The following is a 27,978-nucleotide window of genomic DNA, read 5'->3' on the forward strand; positions in this document are numbered from 1 at the left end:
TAAGCAGATGATGCTGACGGTTTATAAACGCTGTTTTTAATTTTTGCTAAAAATACTCTTGGTTAAATAAATTCATATAACGCATCTCGTGTGCTGTTCATGTTGTTGTTGTGGTCTGACAGACAGTCGTTAAGTGAGCGTGTGTGTGTGTGTGTGAGTGTTTTAATTCTTTGTTTAAGGCACAGACGCTTGCGCACAAAACATTTGTTTATATTGCAAAGTTTTCGGCGGATCATCTTCAGTTCTCATAGATCGATCAAAACGGTACGGTCTCAGGTTTAAGAAATTAAAATTGCTCTATTAAATTGTAAATCTTCTTCTTCTTTTTTTTTCTTAAATTTTTTAAATAATAATATAAATTAAAAATATATATATATATAAATTAAAATTCCATATGAAAAATATATAAAATTAAAGGACACAAGGAATTAATTAAAGCAAAATAATTAAAAAAAAGACTTTAAAATAAAAGACAGTTTTGCTTAAAAATACTTTAAAAATAAAGAAAATAAAAGTGCTAAATAATTAATTTATTTATTTTTTTTGTTTTTTCTTTAAGATTTATTAATTGGATCTCTAGAACGTTAATCAAATTATATTTAAAAAAGCTGTGATTTTTTGTTCATTTTTTAAAAGAAATTGATAAAAATGGCGCGTGCAGTGTTTTGCATGGTGAGTGTTTAAAAAAAAAGAACTATTTTAATTAAATAAGAAAAATGTTAAAAAGTGTTAAATATGTTAGAAAATTTAAATAATAATTTTAAAGTGTTGGGTTCTTTACAACTAGCAGTAATGAGTTTAATTTAACTGCTAATTACTGCAACTAATAACTATTTTCAAATAAATTGTAAAATAAAAGCTAAATAAATATGGAACCGGCAACAAAGTATTTGCAAATATTGTACTGATGACGTTAATTTCAAATGTCAATTATAGTTATCAATTAGATTTGAAAACATTTTTAATTAAACAGTTGTAATATGCAAATACTTTTACGAAATCTAAATGAGTAATAAGTTTTTGCAAGGTAATATATAGGAGGAATTATGCAATCATTTCAATTTTGTTGAAAAAAAGTAATTTGAAGGTACTTTTATAAGTGCCCTACAGGCAGACTTTCTTTATGAGGTTTCAATTGCACACAAAAGTTTTGTATTGGAAATTTTTTTGCCAGTCAGCTATAATTATGATATTTTTTATAAATATCAAATCTTGTTATTAGACCATTGAAAAAAAAGCAGTACTCTTTATTTAAAATATTTATTTTGTTGAAGATTTTTATAAACAATTTATAAGTTAAAAAAACATTTGAATATTTCTGTTTTTTTTTTTCTTCAATAAATCCGGTTCCATAAACAAAAAAAACTTATAGTATATTGAATATTTCAGAAAAATAAAATCCACTAATAAAATGTAAACAAATGATACTTACAAATACACGAATAAGTGTGTGTGAACTAATGCTGTATCTATGTGTTCAAAAACATTAGACGTTTCTAATGAAGATGGGCGCGCAGTCGCGTAAAAATTCAATGTTATTGCAATACCAATTTTTGGCAGAGCTTTAAGTAAATGCAAACGTTTAAAACAGCAGTATGAATATATAACATAATATAACGAAATCTTTTTCATAAATACTATGAAATGTTTTTCTAAGCAAAGATAATTTCTTCTAAAGATGTTGTTTTGAAAGATAAACTTTGTAAACTTTATTCTCTTTATTTTTCTTTTACAAAACACACACCTGTTTGTCACAAAACTACAAAAAAAAAATAAACATATATAATTAATAACGAATACTTTTGTTAATAAATCTTTATTGATTTCTAAAGAACATTTTTTCAAGAAACTTTTTTTTAAATAAATATATTTTAAATAAATTTATTAAAAATCTCTAGAGGAAATCTATTTTCTAACATAAAAACTAAATCACGCATTAATAGATTATATTTGAAACTCTTTCTTCAAGGTTATTTTTCATAATTATTACCTATAAAAGGTGTTAATAAATAGACACACATTTTGCAAAAATTTTGCTTAAATTATGTGAAATTGTTATTTAATAAATTCCATAGAAAATATTTGATTAGAACAGATGTAAGTGCTTTTTTTCTCAGAAGATATGGGGATTTTTCTCTTAAGAAAACTTTGAAATATTTTCTTAGTGTTTGGTACTCTTTTCTGCTGTTAACATAAGAATTTCGTTAAATTGTCATTAGTACTGAAAAAATCTAAAAAAAAATAACCGTACTACAAAAAAATTTCAATATTTTTTGGCAATCTAACGAATTTGTCTTGTTAATATTTCCCCAAAAAGTTCAGAGTTTAAGTCAAAACTTTAGATTAGAACTTTTGTTACACAAAAATCCTTAGAAAGGTGTTTCACTTTCCCCAGTGAATCAAAAAGTTCTCATAAGTAGTAATGAAACAAAACTCTTTGAAATTTCAATTCTCCACTAGCTTTTGACCTTTCACCCCTTAAGAACTAAAAGACTACTCCCGAATTTTTAGTATATTTCAACTGTCAGCATAGACGAATCATTAGATAGTCATTAGTATTGAAAAAATCTATTAAATTTCCGTACTACAAAATTTCAATACTTTTGACAATCTCGTGAGTTTGTCCCGTTGACATTGCACCTAAAGTAAGAGCAATTTGACAGCTGTCATAATATCTATTTTTTTTTAATCTAATCAAGGTTATTGAACTTAAAGTATTCAACTAGAAAAGTTACTTTCAAAAAGAGCTTTATACTTTTGGTACCAGTAGCAAATTTAGTACAATGATCTCAAAAGAGCAGAGTTAGGCAAAAAGCTCTCAAATGAATTATAATGTTCGCTTGCTATGATGCGTACGAACAAATCATTCATAGAGCTTATATTTTACTCTCAGCATATTGCTCTCAAATTAATTATAATGTTCTCTTGCTTTGATACGTACAAAAGAAATTAGTACAATGACCTTAAAAATATCAGAGTTAGGCAAAGAGCTCTCAAATTAATTATAATGTTCTCTTGCTTTGATGCTTATGAACAAATCACTCCCAGAGCTTATTTTTTACTCTCAGCATATTGCTCTCAAATGAATTATAATGTTCTCTTGGTTTCATGAGTACAAACAAATCATTCAGAGAGCTTATTTTTTACTCTCAGCATATTGCTAGCCTTAAAAGCAGAGCTAGGGAAAAAGCTCTCTTGTTCTTTACAAAAACAATGAGAACCAATTGAAGACCCCATTCTTTCTCTCCTTGACTAGCTCTAATCTTCTTTAAAGTATGAACAGGTCAACTGTAGTCATTTTCATGACCTTTATCTGCCGATATTACACAGTTTGAAGTTTAAGAAAGTCTGTAAGAGACACAAGGCTTTGTGAGAGTACTATAACATTGATTTAGATTTAAGTATCATCTGTTACTAATCCTCTTCAAAACATTCAATACTCTCTAAAACAATCAAATCAAAAAAAACCTTGAGCAATTAACAGTAATTTTTATACAAATTTTTATTAATAACAAATTTTTACACAATAACTTTTATTTTTTCCCCCCCAATTTATATAAAAACAAACGTCAGCACATTTCAACTCAACTGCCAAAATTTAGTCTGATTATTGATGAGCCAAATAGGAGATTGTTATTGTTATTGACTACTTTTTTTATATATATTTTTAAATAAAATATAAATAAATAAAACTTGCTACAAATCTTTTATTATGCAAAACTAACGCCTTATTATACTATTAACAAATAACTTAAAAAATTTTATATGGCTTTTTTTTTCTAAATACGTATTTAAAGATACAATTTATGCAAATTATCATCTGTCTTCTTTATTTCTCGAAAAGGTGACTTGAATGTGGTTTCCCTTTTAATTTTGAGATATAAAAGCGAAATTTTATTTAAGTTGTTAAAGAAATTAGCAAAAAAAAAAGACTTTTTTCTAGTTTGGTGACAATGATGTCATCTTAATATTTTTAATAATTTTTTTTTGTGAATGAAATATATTTCAAAATTTCTTTTCACTTTGGTGTTGTGCTAGTTCTCATTTTTTTCTAAAAATTAATTAAAATTCTTTAAGAATTTAGCTTTGTTTTACCCTTCACTTTGTTAAATATTGGGTCAATCTAATAGCGTGATTAGAATTAAGGGCAAGATGTCAACAGTCGAATAGTTCACGTTTTGAGCTCTTATGAGAGAGCATTTCATTACTATTGACCATCATCTGATTGCGTTATTTAACGTTCTTTAAGGATTTACTTAGTTGTCCTGTTTCGATCTGTATCGTTAAGTGAGAGAATTTAAATCTTACTTTGGACAAGCATATCAATACCATTGATAATGAGTTGATTTTGCTCTCTTAAGAGAGGAGCTCTTTCTTGTTAGCACTCTTACTCTTTTGCTTTCACGCATAGGTAAGCTCGTATATGTATAGAGAGCAAACAACAACGCTAGTGAGAGAAATCTCTGCTGATGTCTGTTTTAGACAAATATTAGCAAGACTAGATGAGTAGGATTACATTAGTACTAAGATATTGTAAAGTAGTACGGAAAAGTTGTACTCTTGTAAATGCTGATCTAGTTGCGTTAATATTTCTCTAAAAGAATATATGAGGATATCAAAACATGACTACTTTCTGATATTCACATAAGTTTGATCAGACGGCAGCAGCTCAAAATCTAACAAAGAAACGGTTCTCTATTTACATTTCCCTTAAAGAAATATAGTGATGTTCTCTGGCTTTCACAATAATTTGATGAAAATTGAGCAGTATAATTGTCAATCTTTATCAGCGAAACGCAATTTGCTCTCAAATGAGCTCTCTTGTACTCTTTCTTTCGAGCGTACATATGCTCACACACATTAAGAAAAACAAACACAGTCAGAGAACTAATTTGTTACTCTTTACCTTTCGCTTATCTATTTAAACGTTGAACGTACGATAACTGATCACTAAACCAAAAGAACCCTTTGATCGTTTGTTAAGCTATTCTAGTTCACTCTTCTATTCGATTCAAACTATTTTTACTCTTTTTCTTTAACGCATAGATATGCTTTCACATGTATAGAGAGCAAACAGCAAAGCTAGTGAGAGAACTCTCCGCTCATGCCTGATTTAGACAAATATTAGCCAGACTAAATCAGTAGGATTATATTAGTACTAAAATATTGTTAAGTAGTACGGAAAAATTGTACTATTGTAAATGCTGATCTAGTTACGTTAATGTTTCTCTCAAAATCTAACCGAAAAATATGTTCTCTTTTTACATTTGCCTTAAAGAAATCTAGTGATGTTCCCCGACTTTCTCAATAATTTGATCGAATGTGAACAGGATAATATCAGTAGTATGAAAATATAGCAGAAATGTCGTTAGATTGTCACGATCTATTCTATGTTGATCGTACTAAACCAAAAGAACCCTTTGAACATTCTTCTATTTGATTCCAAACCATTCCTCTTTCTAACAAGGGAATTACCAAAACCATTTGTTTACCCAAAATTAAATCATATAAGTGATCTTTATCCAGCCCCCAAAAAAAACCCAATTATTCATAAAAATAAACTGTGACTCACACTCTTTCAATAATTGGTCATCTCTTAGCGAAACCACAATAATTATTAAAACAAAATCGTCTGGGGCCGGAAATAGCTTTCTACATAAATGTTTTTAAATTTGAAATTATATCTTACACGTAGTAGTAAATCATTAACTATTATCTTTAACATCGTTCTCAAACAAAACGCATTCTTCTCGTGACCAATAAATGACAATTTAATGGGGCAGTTTGCCCAACATTAATGATCAGAATCAATAAGAAAAAAAAAAAAAAAAAACACACCGTTAAAAGTTTCAGCTAAAATTAAAGCTTCTATGCATACCAAATATGCTTTCTTTGGACTGAGAACAAAAAAAGTTGAAAAAAGAACAGCACGAAATTAATTTAAATGAACTTTAACTAGAACTAGAATATATATGAATACAAACGACAATTATGCTGAATATTTTAACCACCAGATAAATGGGGATTAGATGATTACAGCTGAAAAAATAAATTAGCACATTACGTGCGTTCAAAATAAGTGGCCAAAAATAGAGTTCAACAACACCTTACCAATTTATGGTCGTAATAAATATTGTTTCTTTTTTTTACATATTTTCTTTTAACAAACAAACGGATGTATTTCAAATTATTTAAGAATTATTTGAGAACTAAAACCAAAAAAAAAAGAAAGAATAAAACTTTTTAAGTTAGAAGTTTTAAATTAATTTGATGCCGGAAAATTAATTTAAAACAAATTAAATTGGATTAGTTTATTTTGCCAAAATTTGTTTCTAAATTTTTTTTTTAGAAAATGACATCATTACTAAATCTGTTATTTATTTATTCAAAGATTTAACCATGTTAGTTTATATTTATATTTGTATGAATATCTAGTTTTTAAATAATATTTTTTTTCTTTAAACCTGCTAACTGCTTAAAATTGTTTATTGTCTTATTGGCGTATCTGGTTTTATAGGTTGTTTTAAATAAAATCACAAAAACCATAATTTAAGTTTTTTTTTTATATTTAACCAATGCGGATATAAAATCAATGCTTGAGTTAAGAAAACAACCTAAAATATTAAAACAACAACTACATACATAAAATTATTATTAATAATAAAAAAAAATTAATAACAAAAACCAAAAAAATAAAATGTAGTATGACCAAAACCTCTTCGAGGCCTAATTTGATTAACTATTCAAACATTATAATTCGCAAGAAACACATATAGATATTTGTCAACATTGACTAATGCAAAATCAATAAATAAACAAAACTTATTTATACTTTTTTGAGTTTTTTTTTTTGTTTCTGAAAATAAATTATAGTAAAAAAATGCACTAAAACTGGTCAATAGCATTGATTAGTTTTAAAATTTTTAGATCAGTTCATTCATGGTTTAAATGAAATAGTTTAAAACCGGCTGGTAGGACCATATGTGTTTTAATAACGGTTTATTATATCTTGTAATGATTTCATTGGTCATTAGCATTGAATAATAAGAAAACTTTTGAGACCTATTTTTCAACCTATTTCAGGTTAAAGACAGGCTGGAAGGACCATATTTAGTCACTTATATGGAGTTCCAACTTAAGCTAATGCTTGACTTTAGACCTGTAATCAAACAGGGATTTCTACACGACCATGTTGTTGGTTTTAAACTCCTTAACTTCTTCTGTGAAGTAAAACTATTTGTCATACATTTGTTAAAATATCAGCAAGACTAAATCGGCAGAACTTGTCCTTTAGTACTAAAAAATAAGTAGTACGGAAGCATTAGTACAATATACAACAATTTGATTTTCTTTTGCTGATATTTGACTTGCGAATGATATCTTACCTTTAACATCCTAATGGAAGTATTCAAACCGACTTGAAATCATGATCAGACTCTTTGACTTTTCAAACAAAAGAAATCCAGTACTCTAGTTACTATAAAGCTCAAACAGAGCTTAATGTTTTCTAAAGATTTTCGAACTTCTTACTCCACTACTTGGAAACTCTTTAAACAGCAGTATTGTTATCGAAATCATGATCAGATTGAAAGAAAGTCGGAAAGTTCCAACATTCCTTCTCCTTCGAAATTTATATGTCATCAAGACAGTCATTAGTTTCCAATAGTACTAAATTTTAGTAGTACGGAAATGTTAGTACTAATGGGCTCAAAATGATTTTGTTTTGATATGGCCCCAGTGTAGTCTGCTGATTTCAAAACCCTGCTTCTACTAATAATATATCAGACTGTCTTTATTCAAACCGACTTGAAAATATGATCAGACTCTTTGACTTTTCAATCAAAAGAAATCCAGTACTGTAGTTATTACAAAGCTCCAGAAGAGCTTAATGTTTCCTAAAGGTGATTGAACTTCTTACACTTTGATTTAGAAGATCTTGAAACAGCAGTATTGTTATAGAAATTATGATCAGATCAAAAGGAAGTCGAATAGTTACAACATTTCTTCTCTTTCGAAATATATTTGTCAGCAAGACTAGTCATTAGATGCCAATAGTACTAAAATTTAGTAGTAAGGAAATATTAGTACTATTGTCCTCAAAATGATTTTGTTTTGGTATGGCCCCAGTGTAGTCTGCTGATTTTAAAATCCTGCTTCTTTTAATAATATCTCAGACTTATTTATTGTCTGTCATATGTCAGCAGAATAAAATTTTATAAAAATAGCTTTTGTTCCGCCGAAATATGAAGGGAAACGGAGAACTTGCAAGTACATAATATTTTGAAAGGTCAGCTGGAGAAAAATGGCCTTAAGTAGCCCTTGATTAATTTAAGTTCTCCTACGAGTCAGAGACTTCATCATCTCATACCCTTTGTTAAGATGAATAGAACTAAAATTTAAGTTTAGCTTTATGGGACTAGTGAAACTACTAGCTACTAGTAATACAGAGAGTGTGAAGTTTGACAAATTATTCAAATATTAATCATAACTCTGCTTATCATTCTTTCGGTAAATATATAAAAATTTATAGAAAGTGACTAATGGGACGACATAGCTATTGGTAATGCAAAACTGAGACATATTTGTAAAGCAAATCGTAAATATTGTCAGATATTTCTCTGTCAATATTTCTACCAATATAGAAAACCTGCAGGCATTATGTAAATGTTGGACAAGTCACTGGATTGCTTATAATGTCACATAACCTCAAGTTGCCCCCCTAGATATATAACAGCTATTCCCATTACTGACTCAGCACTTCGTTTATAACATACAGCAAGTCATTCTGCTAACAGCAGGGATTTAATTACAAAACCAAATGTAATATCTACCAACATCCTATATAATAAATGGCTTAAAACAAAAAACACAATGAATCCCCCCTTTATAAAGATAATAAAAATTATTAAAACAACAAGTTAATAAAAATAAATAGCCTCAAAAAACCAACGAACGACATGCAACAATTACCAGCATATAGTAGGACCCCAAAAAAAACAGCAAGGAAAGGACCATAAATACAATATTGTCATTTCAAGTTCATTTATTTTATCAGCTATAGCAGTTGGTTTAAATAATTTCAAGCTGAAAAAAAAACCTTCAAAAGTAAAGCTTACAAAATATGGCTCAAAAAAAAGCGAGAGCGTATATTCCCCAAAACATAAAATAAAACTGGTTTTACATTTTCAAGACAATAAATATATCGGTAGCAGACAAAAATAATGCAGTTCCCTCCAAAAACATAAGTAGCTGCAGTTAAGCAGATGCAAGAGGTTTTCATTGTTCAGTTTATTATGAATGAACTTTTTGGTTTAGAAAGTAAAATATTCAAATATCACACTTACGGCAAAGGCCTATTCTATTAAATCAAAAAAAGTTGATAGGTGATCAAAGACATTTTTGTTTTTTTTAAGTGTTTGCCTTGAACTCATACATTTAAAGAAAAATTCTCTATATTTGTTGAACAAAATGAAAATGGCTAAAATATTTTAACCTTATATATGAACATCTCTGAACATTTTGACAAACTTACATCTATATGTATGTATATATGTAATCCAAAATAGAAGAAGAATGAATGAATAATAATGTTGTCTGGTTGACCTTCTCCATAAGGCACTGGCTGGCTGGCAGCCAGACACACATGTAAAGTAAAGTTAGTCCGTCAGTTAAGCAAACTGGCAGGCGAAGATACAGTATCTGTATCTGTAAAATATTTATACTCATAAATTTATAAGTGCGTAAAATGATGGTCAAGTTAGTTTGTATATATTTTTTCACACTAGTAAATCAACAAATATTTAAACATTTTTCATTTTATTTTACCAACAAATATTTATTTATTATTATTATTATTTTGTTTCATAAATTTAAAATAAGTTCTTAACTATAAGAACCCAAAAAAAAATATTAAAAATCAAACAAGTTATGATAATTTAATAAATTTTGTTTTACGTTTATAAATATGTAAAATAATTTAGTATTCCATACTGAAACATTTATATATTTTTTAAATTGTATGTAGGCATATTTCGGTTTTTTTTTTAAAGTTGACATTTTAACATTTCAAATTTTGCCTCATAAGTTGTTTTTTCCAAGAATAATAGTCTCCTATAATAAATTGTCATTATAGAACCCAAAATATGTTTTTTTTTTTTACGAATATTCTAGTCTATTTAGCATATTGTTTATATATATAAAAAAAAAGAATATAAATGTTGCTCATCTTTATTTTAACATTCATTAGCAGTTATAAAAAAAACAACAACTTTCAAATTTGAGGGGAAAAATATAAAATAAATTTTATGATTGTTTAAAGTAGTCTGAGAAGTTGTTAGATTGTTATCTATAACTAGAAATATTAATTAAACTAGTTTTAGCTAATAAAACATGTGTGGAAAGGAATGTATCCTGTTTACTATATTAGCATATTTGCTAGAACTATAAAAAAATGCTTAAATCATACCAACTTAGCAACATATTTTGATTTTCGCCCAATACTTCTAAAACAACAAAATTTAAGACTAAAGCCTCTCGCTCTTATATCTACGATTTTCTCCTCCGATTTCAAATATAAAAAATCAGCCAGTTGTTTAGTTTATATCCCTAACGGCTTTGTTTACACGAACTCTTCCTGCTATTTGCATGATATATTTGAAAAAGTACTAAATCGGTCTGTTGTCAATACTATTGCGTATTCTGTATTACAAAAAATTTGAAATATCTACCTTATGGTTAATAAGTTTCTCCGATATTTGATTAAATTTATTAAACTACTGAAAACTCTATAACATTTCAATGCTACAAGATTTCAGTACTACTGTTTTAGTCCCTCCAATATTTCAACCAAATTCCTGCTTTAAAAAGAATGACAATTTTTCAACTATTTGTCAGTCTTTTATTTGATCTATTCTGATTAGGGCTAAATCGGTCAGATGTCACTAGTACTAAAATGTATATAACAATTCCGTAATAAAAGTTTACAGTACTATTGAACATTTGCAGAATTAGTCCCTCCGATATTTTAACAAATTCCTCCTTCAACAATTTATTTGATCTATTCTGAATAGGCCTTAATTGGGCAGCAGCCAATAATTCTGAAAATTCTATAAAATTTCCGTACTTTAAAATTTCAGTATTATTGAATTAGTCCCTCTTTAAAACTAAAGTTCCGAAATTTTCATACATTTGCTCAATGGCAATACGATGAAATCAACTGGTTCTCAGAAGTATAATACTATAATATTTCCGTACTACAGTTTTATTGTGCTTTTGAGAAACTGTTGATTTGTCTTCCTGATATTTTGAACTAAGCCCCGCCCCTAATTTTTCATACTTTTGTGGATTAGAAATAGAATAAAACCAATTGATTTTGATAGTTCCACCATATTTAGACCCTCTGATATTTGAAAAAATTTCATTCTGAAAAGTCATGGGATTCTTTATAAAAAGAGAGCTTAAAAAATGATACATGTTCAAGGGAAAATTCCTTTAGAATAGTTCCTCCGACTTTCTCAAAAGTACAATACTATAACATTTCCGTACTACAGTTTTATTGTTCTTTTGAGAAACTGTTGATTTGTCTTCCTGATATTCTGAACTGAACACCCCCCTAATTTTTCATACTTTTGTTGATTATAAATAAAATAAAACCAATTAATTTTTAATAGTTCCACAATATTCAGACTCTCTGATATTTGAGCAAATTTTATTCTGAAAAGTCATGGGATTCTTTATAAAAAGAGAGCTTAAAGAATGCTACATGTTCAAGGGAAAATTCCTTCAGAATAGTTCCTCCGACTTTTTAATATAATAAATCAAATGAAATCACTGGAATTAAATCAGAAGGTTGTCAATAGTCCACATTTCCGTACTATGTACTATTGACAATCTTTTGAATTTGTTCAGTTGACATTTGGGTTATAAAATCTTATATCGGACACTCATTCCCACATTTTTAGAGATATTCAAGCAATCAATAAATTGTACCTATGTACCCGTACTACATTTTAGTACTATTGACAACTTGCTGATTTTGTCAGGTTGACATTTGGCCTATAAATTCCTCTACCGGATATTCTTCTCTCCAAATTTTCACACACTTGTTTAGATATCGATGGAATCAAAAGATTGTAACGTCAGTACCAAAATATCGAATAAAAAAAACCGTGCTACTAGACTTTGGTACTATTTGCAATTTACCGGTTTCACTGGCCAATATTTGAACAAATCAAATTAACAATTTCAAAAGGCATTTCAGTTTTTTAAACATTTTTCACATTTCATATCAACAGGGAATAAAACGTGACAGATATTTCCATGATAATGATTAAAAATTAATAAAAACACTTTCCTAGAGTACGTTTAGTGTGACACTAACTAGTGCCTTAATTCAGTACGTTTAGTGCATACCTAACTACGGTACATTCAGTTTATGTCTATTTACATTGAAAACTTTTCTAGGGTACGTTCATTTTTCACAACTTGTTTAGAATTAATATAAATATCAGGGTTATTTCATTAAATATTTCAGATCAATCTTCATCTTAAAACTTTATTAAGAACATTCTTAACTGATTTTTTTAAACACCGCTACAAGCTAAAGTATTAAATATAATTTAACACATAATTAAGCATTTCGGAAATGCAGATTAAAGTCTGTCTAGCAGCATTTCAAACACAACTGACAACTGTTAGTATTTCAAAAGCGAAAAATCTATCAAATAAAAATACTTAAGCTAAGATTATGTGAATAATAAAATATGTCAGTTATTTTATAAGAAATACTTACACATGTATAAATACATAGATACTACAGAATTTAAGAAAATGTCATGATAAATTAACGACCAGCAAACATTTTTATTTAAAAAACTACAGAAAATCTAGAAAACAAAAGAAATTTATAAAAATTTAAGAAAATAAGTAATAAAGTTAAAGATTTTAGCAAAAGATACTAAAGGATTTTAGAGATCTTGATAACAAATGTTTGCTGGGTGGTATGCATTTAAGGTGCACGCATAATGCTTGTAACACTTTTTTATTTGAAATGTAGCTCTTTAATATTCAATCATTATAGGTGGAATATTGCTTATATGAACAGACAGACAGACAGTTAAGTTACTTAAACGTTAGTTATAGTTTTTGTATTTATTCATTACTATATAGCTCTTAACTGGTTCTGATTAAACATGATTATTGAAAAAGACAAGGGGGGTAATCAATTCATTTTGTTGGCACATATCAAACAGATGACCTATGAATGAAAATAAAAAAAATCCAAAAAGAAGCTGGAAAAAAACGTGATGTTTGCTAAAGTTTAGAGCCACATTAAACACGTACATATGTATGTATGTAACTACCAATGGGGCGTTCACTTTATGCCTAAGCTTCTCAAGTAGTAAGCGCAAAAAAATTTCGTTAGTTAACTATTGCTATGTAGATTAATGTGTTTTTTCTTGTATGCTAGTAATTTGTTAAGCCTGTCAATTTGACATGGTACCAAATCGTTAAAGCTAAATTTATATAGAATGTATTAATTTTCGCCCTTAGGTGGTGTTTTCAAGAAATATTATATTAAATAACAATAGGAAAAATCTTAACAAAAGCGAATTATGTATGATGAAATTTAAGTAAGAAATTTGGGAATTGTTATAAAAAAAATATCTTCACATTTTGTGTGGGTGTATTTTAATTTGATGATAAATGTGTGTCAAAATGTTATATTTGTCAGTTTGGAAATTTGATTTATCTTTTGCTTTGTCATTTTGTTTAAAAGAAACTATCAACAGTGTTAGAAAAACTACGTTGCTACCAAGTATTATATTATTGCTTTAACTACTGCTCCAAACAATTGTCTGAAGTTGTAGCAGTAGCATTTGTTTTGTTTTATAATCATACGTTTTTAAAACTTTTGCTACTTATAAAAAAGTAAATCTCAAAATATAGCAGTAGTAATAAAACAGTAGCAGTAGAAATAGTTCTAAATAAAACATAAACTACAAATGGAGTAGTAGCTTAAAAATATAAATAATTCTATTGCTACTTTTGATAAGTAGCAATAGAAATATTTGCTACTAGTTGATCGTTCTATTGCTACCAAATTATTGAAGTAGCAATAGAATAAAACAAAAAACTTCGACAAAAAAATAAACTAACAAATACACATATCTCAACGGGAAAAAGATTCAGTATAGGGGCCTTACTAAGGGCATTTTTCTATAGACACAAGTACATACAGCCGCATTGCAAAATCGTTTCAATTTTACATGCTTACTTAAAAAGGTCTTCCGTTAAAGGCTTTTTAGAAGATTTTCAGTCGAAGGATTTGTAAAATAGCCTTATAGGAAATTGCATTAATAATTATACATTAGAACTTATAAGAATTATATAAAGCAAATTTTCATACAAAATTTGATTCATAATTCTTTGATAAATGTGCAAGAATCCTTTTAGTAGAGGAAACAAAATCCTCCTTGAATATCTTTTGCGAAAAGGCAATGAGAAACTTTCATAATATATAAATATGTCTTCAGAAGGCCCACGAATCGAAGTCCTAGCATTTTTCCCCGCTACTTGTGCCTTTTTCTGAATGTCATAATTTTTTTTCGTATTTTAATAAAATTTTTATTTTTTTATGCTACCAAAATTTATGTAGCATTGCTACCAAAATTTTGGTAGCATTGCTACTTTATTTAGGTAGCAGTTGCTACCAAATTTTTTATTGTTGAAAAATATAATATCGTTTATTGCTACTTCAGGAAAATATTTACTGCTACTATTTGAAGTATTCAACTGCTACATTGAAACATTTAAATACTAATGACTGTACTGCTGCTATCAAACTTTTTATTTTTTTGCTACATCTATAAATACTGCTACCAAAATCTAAAGGTATCAGTAGTAATAGTAAATGATTTGCTGCTAGTTTTTGAACATTTTCTAACTACAAAAGTAGTTATTTTTCGTTACTACAGCTACTTGTAGTCTAGTTTTTTAAACACTGACTATCAATATTTTTGAGGTACTAAACTGTTAATGATAGAAAATATTTTGAAAAAAGTACCTTATTGAAACTTGAGCTACATAAGGGCTTTAAGAACTGTCAAAATTTCATATTCATCATCAATTCTCTAGAACTAGATTTCTGGCATTTGTCTTTAATTGTTCAAATACACAAGAGGATAAATTCTACAGGTTGTCAATTGTACAGTAACATTTAAGTACTTCTGACAACGTGAGCTGATTTTGCATTAAACTTGTCCTTACTACACTCTTTAGTACTTTTCTTTGGACAAAAAAATATTGAAATTTGGAGTGGTTTTTCCAAACAGTTCCAAATTTTGATTGATACGACATTTTAGTACCATTTATCACATGAACTTTTCATAGAAAATTGTACTTGTTTAAATATCACTTAAATGATATCAATAGTTTGTAAATAGTCAAGAACTTCCGTACTACGTTCTTTTAGTACTATTACTTAAACCGTTGATATTGTTTGGCTGACATTTGAAAAGTACAATTTTATCGCAGATCTCGATTATAATGATTTTCTGAACATTATCATATCACAGATCAAATATCTTTGGAATATTATCCCACAAAAAAAAACCCATAAAATGTCCCTACTACTACATATTAGTACTTTTTGCAAAACTATCTTAGTCACAAGTCCATATTTGATTGGATTGCAGTTCTAGAATTTTACCTAAAACCAAATTTTTTAAAATGTCGAGGCTTAAATGATGATGACTGTTTTTAGCAAAATCTCTAAACGTTTTAAACATCAGATGTCGGTAAAATTTTCTCTCGTTAACGTTTCTGCTTTAAAACAGGTGCTGGTAAAATTTTCTCTCGTAAGCATTCCTGCTTTTAGCTCACGCATGTTTATAAAACAAACAAAACCAGTCAGAGATCTAAGTATTCCTGCTTTAAAACAGATGCTGGTAAAGTTTTCTGTTTGAAGCATTCCAGCTTTTATCTCTGCTCTCTTTTACTCATACGTATGCACACACATGTATACAAAACAAACAAAACCAGTCAGAGAACTAAGCATTCCTGCTTTAAAACAGATGTTTATAAAGTTTTCTCTCGTAAGCATTGCTGCTTTTACCTCTGCTCTCTTTAGCGCTTACGTATGCTTACACATCAAAAACAAACAAAAGCAGTCAGAGAACTAAGCATTCCTGCTTTAAAACAGATGTTGATAAAGTTTTCTCAGAGAACTAATGTTTTTACTCTCAGCTTTGCTCGCACACATGTATAGACTACAAAATCCAATTAGAGAGCTTATTACTCACTCTCTGTCGAAGTCAGAGTAGCAATTTTAAAGCAGCAATAAGGTGAGAATAAAAAATAAACTCTCTTACTGCTTGTTATTCCTTTAAGCAAACGAAATTGAGAATTTAAGAGTGCAAGAAAGCTCTTCGCAAGAAAGCTCTTCACGCACCACTCTTTTAAAGTAAAATGATCTTGTACTTGTTACGTTTAGTTGGTAACTAAAAAGCTTCCCAAAAGCTAAAAAGCTTTCAAAAGCGAAATTGTGAGAATTAATTATACTTTAAGAAACTAATTTCTAAAGCTTAGCTGAATTCCTGACTTTAAAAAGTTTATAAAAAAGTCATGGCTGAGGGCTGAAAGTTTAAAATTTCCTACAGGTCTGTGGGAGTAATTAATTAACAATTAAAACCCAAATAGCAATTCGTTAAACAATTTTATGTAGGCTTGTCTTAAAATCCCATAAAAATAAAGACAATATTCATAACAGACATTTCAGGTACATTTTCGTTAATTAACACTTAAATGTCTCAAACAATAAAAAAATATAGTTGAGTTTAAATAACCAGCTTGTTATTGAACAATAAGACCACGAGTAAATTATGACAAATATTAAAGGCTTTGTCTGTCTGTCTGTCAGTCACACAGCTGGAAGGAAAACCAATTATTGATAAACTAACCTTAACCTATACGTTTTTCATTATATTTTTTTGAAGTTTTTTTTTTCATATTTTTGCTTTTGTTGATTTCTTATAAATAAATACAAAAATTTATGGTTTAATTGCATTTAAGCCACAACAACACGCCCTTAACTAACAAAAACAAAATAAAACAAGAAATATTAAACATAAAAAGACAAATAATTAAAAAAAGAGAAAGATAAGGGAAACAAAAAAATGTTAAAAGAAGCAACGAATTGTTGTTTTAATGCTATTATTAATAACACCAAAAAATTAACAATAAAAGTCATCATACAACAAACTTGGCATTTAAAGAAAAAAAGTGTTTAAAATAAGTTATCGTGTCATAAATTTTAAACTGTAGACATTGTCTATTAGAAAGAATTTTGACAGTTGATTAATTAAACAATAGCTGTCAAAGTTTTATTTAACGAAATGTTGTTTAGACTATTTGGCAAAATCATAATTAAAATAAATAAAATAATTTGTTTATAAAAATTTGTTTATTTGATTTCTTAGCTAAAGAAAATATATGTATATTTAATAAAACAAAAAGAAGTTTCAGTTTCAAGGCAAACATTTGTAATTTTTCAAAAACTTGAAATGTCAAAAATTTGTTATAATTCTTTAAAGTAAACAGTAAATTATTAAATGAATAATAAAAAAAGGTTAATGCTTAAGAAAATTATAAAAAAAAACCCAATAGGAATTTGTTTTTAAGTAGCTTAAAAACCAACAACTTAAGACTACTTACAACTTACCTTATAGGGTAGTTACTCCATAAGACATAAGCATTACTTTGTAAATAGTTGAACGCAAAGTTTTAAAACCTTAGGGATTTGTAAGTTTTAGCCAAAATATTTCCAATTGGTTTTTCTCTTAGCCTCATGTTTGTTGCTAATTAAAGCCAAATATAGAAGAAAAATATTTACAAAAATTACTTGTATATTGATTGCATAATCATTATACAGCAAAAATTTGCAATTGTATACAAAAAAAAAAAAAAAAACTATTGAAAATTGTTTTTAATTTAGCAAATGCATCAAACTCAATGACATTTACGCAAGTGCGTTTTTTTTCTTAAAACAACTCAAATTACTCTTCAAAGACATGCAAATTTTACAAAATAAAATTAACTTTAATATTGGCATACCATCCCAAAAAATAATTAAAAAACACAAAAAAAAAAAATTAAACCAAAATTGAGTGAGTGAGTGCATTTGACATTTAGAAGATGAAACGTTATTTGAACCGGATCTTAATAACTGGAAACATAATAATAAGCAGCCATAACAATAACAACAAAAAAAAAAAAAAAGCATAATAAAATTAAAAAAAATTTCAAAGTCGAAAAGAAATAACCAAAATTTTAACATTCAAAATAAAATGTCGTTAATTGGTTATTGTCTTACTTTTGTTTGGTGTTTTTATCATTTAATACCTTTTATTATATTTCTAGCTTTTGTTGAACTTCCGAATTTAGCTTTTAGAAGTAGGTATTTGAGAATAATGGTTTTATTTCTGTTACTTCTTCTTTTTATACCCTACATCACTATAATAATACGTTTGTAACACCCAAAAATTTTGGTCCTACATCAGTCTCAAAGTATACCAATCGGCTCAGAATCACTTTCAGAGTGGATTGAGCTATGTCCGTCTGTCCATCCGTCCGTCTGTCCATCCGTCCGTCCGTCTGTGTGTCCATGTACGCAATCTACAGATCGCAATTTTCAAGATAATTTGATGAAATTTTTGAACATGCTCTTCTTTTGGCCCAAGGACGAAAATTGGTTAAAAACGGACCATTATTTCGTATAGCTCCTCAGAATCACTTTCAGAGTCGATTGAGCTATGTCAGTCTGTCCATCCATCCATCCATCCGTCCGTCTGTGTGTCTACAGATCGCAATTTTCAGATAGTTTCATGAAATTTGGAACATGCTGTTCTTTTGGCCGAAGGACGAAAATTGGTTAAAATCAGTCCATTATTTCGTATAGCCCCCATACAAACGTACCCCCCGAATAGGTCTTTTGAGCTCATAAATATGTTAAATGTTCTTGTAGTAACATTTTTAATATAATCACTGATGTAGCGTATCATATGGGCGGCCATAACCCACTATAAATTCTTACTTGTTTTGCATTGACGTCTGTATTGCATTTGTATTGAATTGAAATTGAAACTGTATAAATTAAAAACGTTATTTCATTTCAGTGACACATATTTATTTTTGGCTTTAACACCAATCAAATGCTAGATATTTAATTGCAATTGTTTGTCATTAATAAGATGGTAGCAGCTTTTATGGATTCAATAAAAGTTATGGCTAAGCCAGACTCTCAATGGTAGAGAAACAATCTCAGATATTCTGACATAGAATATCAACTTTGATTTGCTCTCAATTTACTCTCCTGAAGTTCTCAATTTTTAGTTCTGTTCTACGCTTTAATTAGTTTGACACGATCCTAAAAGGATTTTATTCGGTTTTAAATGGCTAGTTAGTTAGTTTGAAGGAAGGTGTGAATATATACTTCAAATCCGAAGAACTACACCTAGGCCTCTAATGGGCCTGTTGTGCGCTCCTTAACCAGTGAATCAAGTGGGAATCGAACCCACCACCTCCGGTCTACCAGATTAGAACACTAACTTACCGGAGGCCACAAGGCGTAAACAGTTAAATAGTCGATAAATAGGCGAATTTGTATAAAACGTTTACACTTTAAATGCTGATAGGGCAACACTGATCTCAATTTCCTATTCCCAATTATAATTTCGTTACGATCATTAAAATGCATGATCGAAACCTATTAAAGTTGTGGGATTATCCCCAAACTCTCAATAAATTCTCAATTTGTAGTTGTAAAGAACCAATACACCACTTAACTATAGTTTAAACTAATATGATCTTAACTTTCTCTTAATATTATAACTTTATTTTAAACAACATTTTCTCTATTTTACCTACTTTTACTTCCCCACTCTAGGCCGTCGCTTGCATTTTAGTGCAATGCGCGTTCTCTGTTAAATTAGATGCAGAGAACCGACGTCTGATTCTCGATATTAAAGATCAGAAAACTACCAATAAACAGTACTACTCGTCAAACTTTGACACAAGTAAGTAATAAATTTTCCATTATTTTGCTGTCTCATTACTCTCATATTACAAGAAAAAAAAACAACAATCATTAATCAATAATCCTGTTTTCCATTTAGAAAAAAACCAAACCAAAATTTTGACATTTTGTTTAGAACTCTATCCCCACCACTACTACTGTTGACTACTATCTCTTTCTCTCTCTCTGTCTCTACTCTATATACATCTGTATTTGTTGATTTTGTATTCAAAATTGAAATCATTTTAAACTCATGCAGGTTGTAGGAATATGGTTCCAACTGTAGAATCATTTACAGCCTAAAAAATCCAATTCATTTATAAACTTCTTTCCGTTTCCGTTTACACACACACACAATAAACCACTTTTAGAATTTGGTGCGTAATTAAAACAAAACAACCCAAACAAATTTTCAATTCATCTTAAGATATTTACAAAATTGAAACTAATTAATTTAACTAACATATACCTCTTTCTGTAGTTAGTTGTTGTTAAATTATTATAGCAAAAAAAAAATAATAATAATAAAACTTATTTTATTTAACTGTTTGTTTAGTATGACTACAATTTAAAAAAATATTTAAAAAAAAAGTATGTTATATAAAAAAAAGACCAAAAAAATAATTAGCAACAATTATTTAATTTGAATTATTTTTTTATTTTAACGTAGCGTGCTGTAGCCTAAACAAATAAAACAAAATAAATTTACCTAAAATACACGTTTTAATAACTATTGATCTAATCTGGATGAAGTGTTAAAACCTAATCCATTTTGTAGCTAAATTGTAGTGTTTAGTATGCAAAAAAAAAGCCAAAAAAACAGTAAATTTTAAAATTAAAAATTAAATAAAAAAAATGTATTATTTAAATAACCTGTAGCTTCACTACTAAAACTAAATAAAAATCAGAAAACCACCAGCAAACAGCCAATCTCAACCAACCAACCAAATACAACGCAGTAGTAAACTCAGTTATCAACAGTACATCTTATAGTGATCGTCTCAAACTATATCGACTTGTAAATATTCCCTCTCTCTCTCTCAAACTCTCAAAACAAACAACCAAACAAACAAGCCACAATATCAATCCACACAACACTATTTTGTATGTATGTATTGTATGTTAGTGGAAGTTCGTAGTACATAATCAGCTTCGCATACTCATCCCCCCTCTTACCCATCTTTTTTTTTTTACAAAAATCCAAATAATTTAAAGAATTAAAAAAAAACAAGTTAAGTAATACTGCCAACAACAACAGCAACAAAAATCTAATCTTTAATGTGAACTTTAATCACATCATTTAAATAATAAACTATTTCTTTCTAACTAACGGTCTTATGTACGTACTTATGGACTGCTTGACTAACTGACTGCCTAACGAACTGTAATTTTTGGACATCGATAACAGCCAAACCGTAATATCCTAACATCCTCTACTCTAACCTCTTACTCCTCTCCCCTCTCTAACACCTCTTAAAAACCACCCCCCAAAACCTCTAAATACTCCTTCCCTTTTCCTTCTCAAATCCTTTGCTTTTCCCTCATTTTTCTCTCTATGCGAGCAGTGTTTCCTTGCGCGCTTCATTCTCTCTTTAATATGAAGTTTTTCCTGTATCCCTCCTCGGTTGTGTCGCTAAAAGTTCAGTTCAGTTTAGATTAGGAGACGTTGAAATATTACCTCAGGTTATTAAGTTGTATATATATATATGAAACAGAATTATAAATTTTTATGCAATTTCCACTACATTACAAAAAAACCAACAAACATTTAACTATTCCTTATGTAAAGACGCTTACCGTTACGGTTATGATATTGGTAAGACCGGTAATTTCCATCACGAAACTCGTGGTCCCGATGGCGTCACCTACGGCTGTTACGGTCACATCGATCCCTATAAAATTTTGCGCGCCACACATTACGTTGCCGATAATCACGGTTATCGCACAGTCGAACCCGAAAAGCCAGTAGTAACATATCCCCTACCTGATGATCCCGCTACTGGTAAAAGTAATGGTGTCCTTTTGCAATGGAATGAACTTTACTTCCCCATTGGTTGCGGCAAGTTCGAAGGTGGTGTCCGCCCCAATATTCCCTTGATTTTCGTCGAAGATGTACGTTGAATTATTTGCAAGACCTTGTTTCCATTTTAATCTGACAACATATATTTTAGAACAAAGGAAAGGAAACAGTCGCTCCGGGATTTTCTAAATTCCCCTCTATAGTGATTAAGGGTTCGGACCAAAAGAGTCCTCAGATTCATAGATACGGTGAAAATAGTAACAAGCGTGTCACTGGTGGAACAGGTCTATTTGACACTGGTAAAGGTCATACCTTCGAAGGTTCCCCAGGTGTTCAGTCCCCATCTTCCCATTCGGTTGCAGCCTTGAGACCCAGTGGTAATGGAAAATACAATGGCAATGGAAAATACAATGGAAAAAGTGAGCGAATTGAAATCAAATAGATGGGACGAACTGGCGCTAGCCCTCAGTTTGTTTGTGTTTCAGATGATAATAACAATGGCCAATACAATCACGTTCCAAATCCCTACGGTCATGTAGTTGGTGCCCAAGGAGGACATGGTGGTTTCGGTGGTAACGGAGGTCATGGCGGTAATGGTGGCAATGGAGGTTTCGGTGGTAACGGTGGTCCTGGAGGTTTTGGACCCGCAGGAACTCCTGGTCCAAATGGACCTCCCGGACCTAATGGACCCAATGGACCCCCTGGACCACCTGGTCCACCCGGACCTCATGGACCCACTTCTCCCGGACCTAAGGGACCTTTCGGACCACCAGGTCCTCCTGGACCAACTGGACCCGGCAGCTATGGACCACCAGGACCCCCCGGACCTGATGCTCCAGGAAAACCTGGTAATTACGTAGGAAGCGGCAGTTCTGGAAACTATAATGTAGGCGCTGGTAATGGCAATAAGAACAACGATGGACATTCCGTGTCAGGTTTTCCTGGAGCCAACGGATACACACAAGGTTAGCTCTCACACAAAATACACACACACACAATTTTTCTTTACCGGAGCTTGGACCGCGCACACAAATTGCATCGAAATCATAAACAGTCTTAAGTGCTTTGCGTATTATCCGCACCAAAGAATTTTCGCAAAAAAAGCAAAAAACAAGTTTTAAAGCAACATGCTCTTTTAACCACACATTGAAAACGTTACTCCTTTTATATTTATCTATACTCATTTATCCAATACTGGACGCAGTCTTCTTCTTCAACTATCCCACCTATTTCAAAACATTTCACAAACGCCCCACTGCACCGCACTAACAAAACTTCAGAGCAATTAAAAAAAAAATATATAAGAAAAATTGCAAAATAACAATTCTAAATCACAGTGACACATGCTCAATAAATTATATCGTTTACTCTCTCTCTCTTTCTCTCGTACATATTGCAAACACATATATCTACATATATATGCACTTACGTATCGATCGTTTCGCATCGTATGTATATTTGTGTGCATCCAAGCTCCTCGATTTACACATATATGCATTTAAATTTATTCTTGAGATCATCAAAGATCCGTTATTTTTTTAATTTATGAAATATTATTAAGTTTTTTTTTGTTTTCAAATTTCTTTTGAATATCTCGCAATAATATCATCATATGCTAATTATTATTTTTTTATTTATATTTCTAAGATTTTATTTTTTATTTTCAGCAGTTTATTAAGAAAACAAACAAAAAAAGTTTAGAATATTGTGAGCAAATAAAATGACCGTAATCGTAACAGCACTTTAGGAGAGAATACACATTATAAAGAAATGAGATAATGAACTTTAGCTTAGGGATTGTTTTTCAAGGCACTGCAACTTTTTGCTCAAGCACACTTTCTCTTTTATTTCCTCTCTCTTTCTCTATCTTCTCAGCTCTTTCCATTTTACTTTTGACTTTATTTTCTCAAATGTTTTTTTTTTTACTCAAAAAAGAGAGAAAAATACTAGACATACCTGATATTCAGTATGTAAACTATATAATTGCTAATCGATATTGGTTCGCACTTCTCACTTGCATCCTCATTTATACCCACCCACCCAATACAACTGCAATCAATACAACCGTCCACCAGCATATTCGCCCATATAAACATACACACACACACACAACCACACTCTCTCCAAAATCATTTGCTGCATAAAAAGAATTATTCAGTCAATCGTATGAGATAATTGAACATTTCAGCGCGATCGACGATTTAACCAACATTTTGCATTGAGGGTGGTAAAAAGAAAAAATATATATATAATAAACGAAATATCAAATATCACATTGTTGCCTTAATCGTACTCGTACATCTGAAGTATGTTGTAGATCTTAAGGCTTTTATTTAACAAATTTTTGTTTTTGGTTGGCTTATGGTGAAGGGCTTTAGCTTAAAGCTTCTTTAGTTATATGTTTATGTATGTGTATCTGTATCTGTATCTATCTGTATTATTAGAAGTATATGTTTATGTATTAGTAAATACCAATTTATATTATTTAGCTAGAGTAGTTATTTCAAGTTTAATAGTAGTTATTAGTATTAATTAAAACACAATAATACATTGTTATTTTGATCAAGTTTCTAATCTGTATTTTTTGTTTCCAATTTACAAACAATTTCTTATTTAGGAAATGGTAAATATAATAATTATGATGATGGTAGATATAAAGGTGAGTTACACTTAGCTTCTAAGCGGTCTAGATGATTTACTTACTAATTGCTTTAAATATTGTTGCAGGCATTCAAGAGGGTAAATACTATCATGATGATTCTGGAAAATATGTTCATATTGAAGGTCCAACTGGTCCCCCAGCACCACCATACGTCCACATTGTAGGACCCAACGGCGGTTTTGGCGGTGAAGGCGGTTTCGGAGGCAATGGTAATGGTGGCGGTGTCGGACCCGGCGGCCCTAAAGGACCCGGTGGACCTAAAGGACCCGGTGGCCCCAAAGGACCCGGTGGACCTAAAGGTAATTTCAGTAATCATTTTTAATGTATGATGCTCTGGTGTTAATATAATTTTGTTTAATATTTTAGGTCCTCCCGGACCTCCTGGCCCACCCGGACCTCCTGGACCTAAAGGACCCACTGCTCCCGGACCTAAAGGACCATATGGCCCTCCTGGACCTCCCGGCCCACCCGGACCAACTGCTCCTGGACCTAAAGGACCCTATGGCCCACCCGGACCTCATTCTCCTGGCCCATACGGACCTCCCGGCCCACCTGCCCCTGGCCCATACGGACCTCCCGGCCCACCAGCCCCTGGTCCATATGGTCCTCCCGGTCCACCTGCTCCTGGTCCATATGGTCCCCCCGGACCCAGTCGTCCAGGTCCACCAGGTCCCGCTCCTCCAAGCCCACCCAACTCTAACGGAAGACCACCAAAGAAACCTAAAGATCCTAGAGAATCCGATTTGTCTGTTCCTGGCTACTTGCCTCCTCATCAGAAAAATGGTAAAATAACTCAAACTAATAACACTTTTTCATACCAAGTAGATAGAGTTCCACCAACGAATACCAATACGCAGACATCTTTTGTGTCCAATTATCCCCAAAATAATGACTACACACAAAAGAAGGTCACCACAACAACTACCACCACTTCCACAAACACAATCAATAGCAATAAGAATAATTTAGAAATTAATAATCTTAATGATAAAACTAAACTAACCTATATTCCTCCTTCTTCTTCCTCTTCCTCCCCCGCTCCCAAACCCCAACAACCCATCAATCAACAACAACAAAAAATCCCACCAAACACATATATCCTTACAAACACCGCAAATCTCCAGGTCCCGGATACCACTATTGAGAAGGACAAGCCCCAAACGACCTACACCACAACGACGACAACTAATCAAAATTATGGTAATAATAAATCAGAATTGAATAAAGAGAAGACAGTTGTGACGACACAAACGAATAAGAATACCTACACAAATACGAACACAAATACCAATACAAACACTTACACTAAACCCCAGGTAGTGGAAAAGATTACAACGACAACAAATACGTACTCTAGACCTCAAACCGAAAAGGTGACCACAGTAGAAAAGGTAACCACAACCAATACATATTTACCTCCCCAAAAAGTTGTGACCACTAACACCAATACATATGACAGTGGCAAACCCATAACTGTTGAAAAGGTAATAACGACTGCTTATAAAACACCCGAAAAGGTGGTAACTACACAGACAGGATCCTATGTTGAATCCCATGGTAAGGACAAGACCACCACAGTTTATAAAACACCTGAAAAGGTTGTGACTACAGGATCTTACATTGAATCTCATGACAAAGATAAGACCTCGACAGTTTACAAAACTCCCGAAAAGGTTGTAACAACAGGATCCTACATTCAGACCCATGACAATGAAAAGACAACAACGACTTACAAACAACCAGAAAAGGTTGTAACAACAGGCTCCTACATACAATCCCATGACAATGAAAAGGTAACGACGACCTATAAACAACCTGAAAAGGTTGTAACAACCCAAACAGGAAACTACAATGACAAAACGGTCACGACTACTTATAAACAACCGCAGCCTTTCAATCAAGTCAACAAGGAAAAGGTTACCGAAAAGGTTACTAGTACGTATGTGAGCAACAATGAGTATCAGAAGAGAAAACCCGAACAGCCACAAATTTCGACTGTGACAAAAACCGAAACCTATACACAACAACAAAATAAACTAAATGTAACTCCCCGTCCCTCTTCCCCCTTCCCTACACAGAATACTGACAACTTTTGCCCGTGTCTAGCTGATAAGGCTCATTCATCCAAAACCTCAACTTCCTCAACCTCTTCCTTTTCCACCAATGGTTTCTCCACATCACAACACAGCAATCCTTCCTCTTCCTCCTACCTAAACAGCAACAATTATCAACAACAATTCACGACTAACGGCGGCTTCACAGGTCAAGCACACTTTGGTAGCATAATGAGTTCAATGGCTTTATTGCAACAGATTCCCGTAGTTCCTCAAGTACCCGGTTATCCAGCATTCTATGCCCCTGACAAAATTCCCAAGGGAGCCATTGTCGCTTTTATGCCTGTCATTATACTGCCCGAAGCTGCCTATACCAAATGCGATGAGAACTCGAAACAGTTTTCTAGCGAACATATTCAAAACCCATTGGGAGTGCAACCCGCTTCAATTCCCTTCGGATTTAACTCCATCTTCCCCAATAGTGCTAAGAAAGATCAGTGCATGTGCCCCTGCTCATGCACCCAAAACATACCAGAACATCTTCACACAAAACGTGAAGTAGAAAAAGATGATGCAAATGCTGCTTCTAGCACCACTGACCACTTGACCGAAGAGACAAAAGTTGATAGCAAAGTGAGTGAAAAAAATGACTCGCAGATTGCAGCTGAGACCAAGGAAATCGATACGACTGCAACGAAAACGACCGCTGAAGCCGAACCTGAAAAGGTGGCTGTAGTAGTCGAAGACAAGAAAAAAGATTAAATAAACGACGTTTGAGTGAATATTCCCGTTCCAAAAGAAACAAAAAAATCAATCCCGATTTCCAATTCCCGTCTCCCAATTCCAGCTTCCTGTACGTCTATCGATCCCGCTCCCGATCCTCAAATCCCAATGCGATTATATACTAACTCAAATGATAACAAACAATGACCAATTAAAATGTGTTCGCTTTTTTTATATTATTATTTCTTTATCACTACCTAATGTATTGTATTATTATGTATGATGTATTTGTTACTAAAAATTGTTAAAAAGTTCTCCTCTCCAACACCAAAACACCCACATACCAATCTATACTCAAAAAAAAAAAAAAAAATTGAATGAATGAAATAATAATGATATTAACGATATAATCCTGTCTACACCCTGTCTATTGATTAATATTGTTTTA

The 27,978-nt window shown here is 31.1% G+C and overlaps 1 protein-coding gene across 13 annotated transcripts; it reads left to right on the plus strand.

The window, feature by feature from the left end:
• The first annotated feature begins 62 nt into the window (after positions 1-62).
• LOC119602811 (collagen alpha-1(XVII) chain) lies at positions 63-27,949 on the plus strand. Of its 13 annotated transcripts, XR_005231372.1 has the most exons (11): positions 63-264; positions 560-672; positions 19,943-20,072; positions 21,861-22,183; positions 22,243-22,510; positions 22,577-23,056; positions 24,709-24,750; positions 24,819-25,052; positions 25,120-25,536; positions 25,878-25,953; positions 26,832-27,946. XR_005231372.1 is itself a non-coding variant. In XM_037954541.1 (10 exons), exons 2-10 carry the CDS (start codon positions 649-651, stop codon positions 26,837-26,839), a joined length of 2,343 nt encoding a protein of 780 aa, XP_037810469.1. In that variant the 5' UTR covers positions 63-264; positions 560-648; the 3' UTR covers positions 26,840-27,946. The 13 variants fall into 13 exon arrangements, 10 of the variants coding, with proteins under 10 accessions (XP_037810469.1, XP_037810470.1, XP_037810462.1 ...); XM_037954541.1 differs by having other exon boundaries at positions 25,120-25,953; XM_037954542.1 differs by lacking the exon at positions 26,832-27,946 and having other exon boundaries at positions 25,878-26,011.
• The last annotated feature ends 29 nt before the right edge of the window (positions 27,950-27,978 follow it).

This window comes from Lucilia sericata, unplaced genomic scaffold (genome assembly GCF_015586225.1).
Source record: "Lucilia sericata isolate MDLA Ls3-8-SP2 unplaced genomic scaffold, ASM1558622v1 Contig000254F_arrow, whole genome shotgun sequence".
Lineage (NCBI taxonomy): Eukaryota > Metazoa > Arthropoda > Insecta > Diptera > Calliphoridae > Lucilia > Lucilia sericata.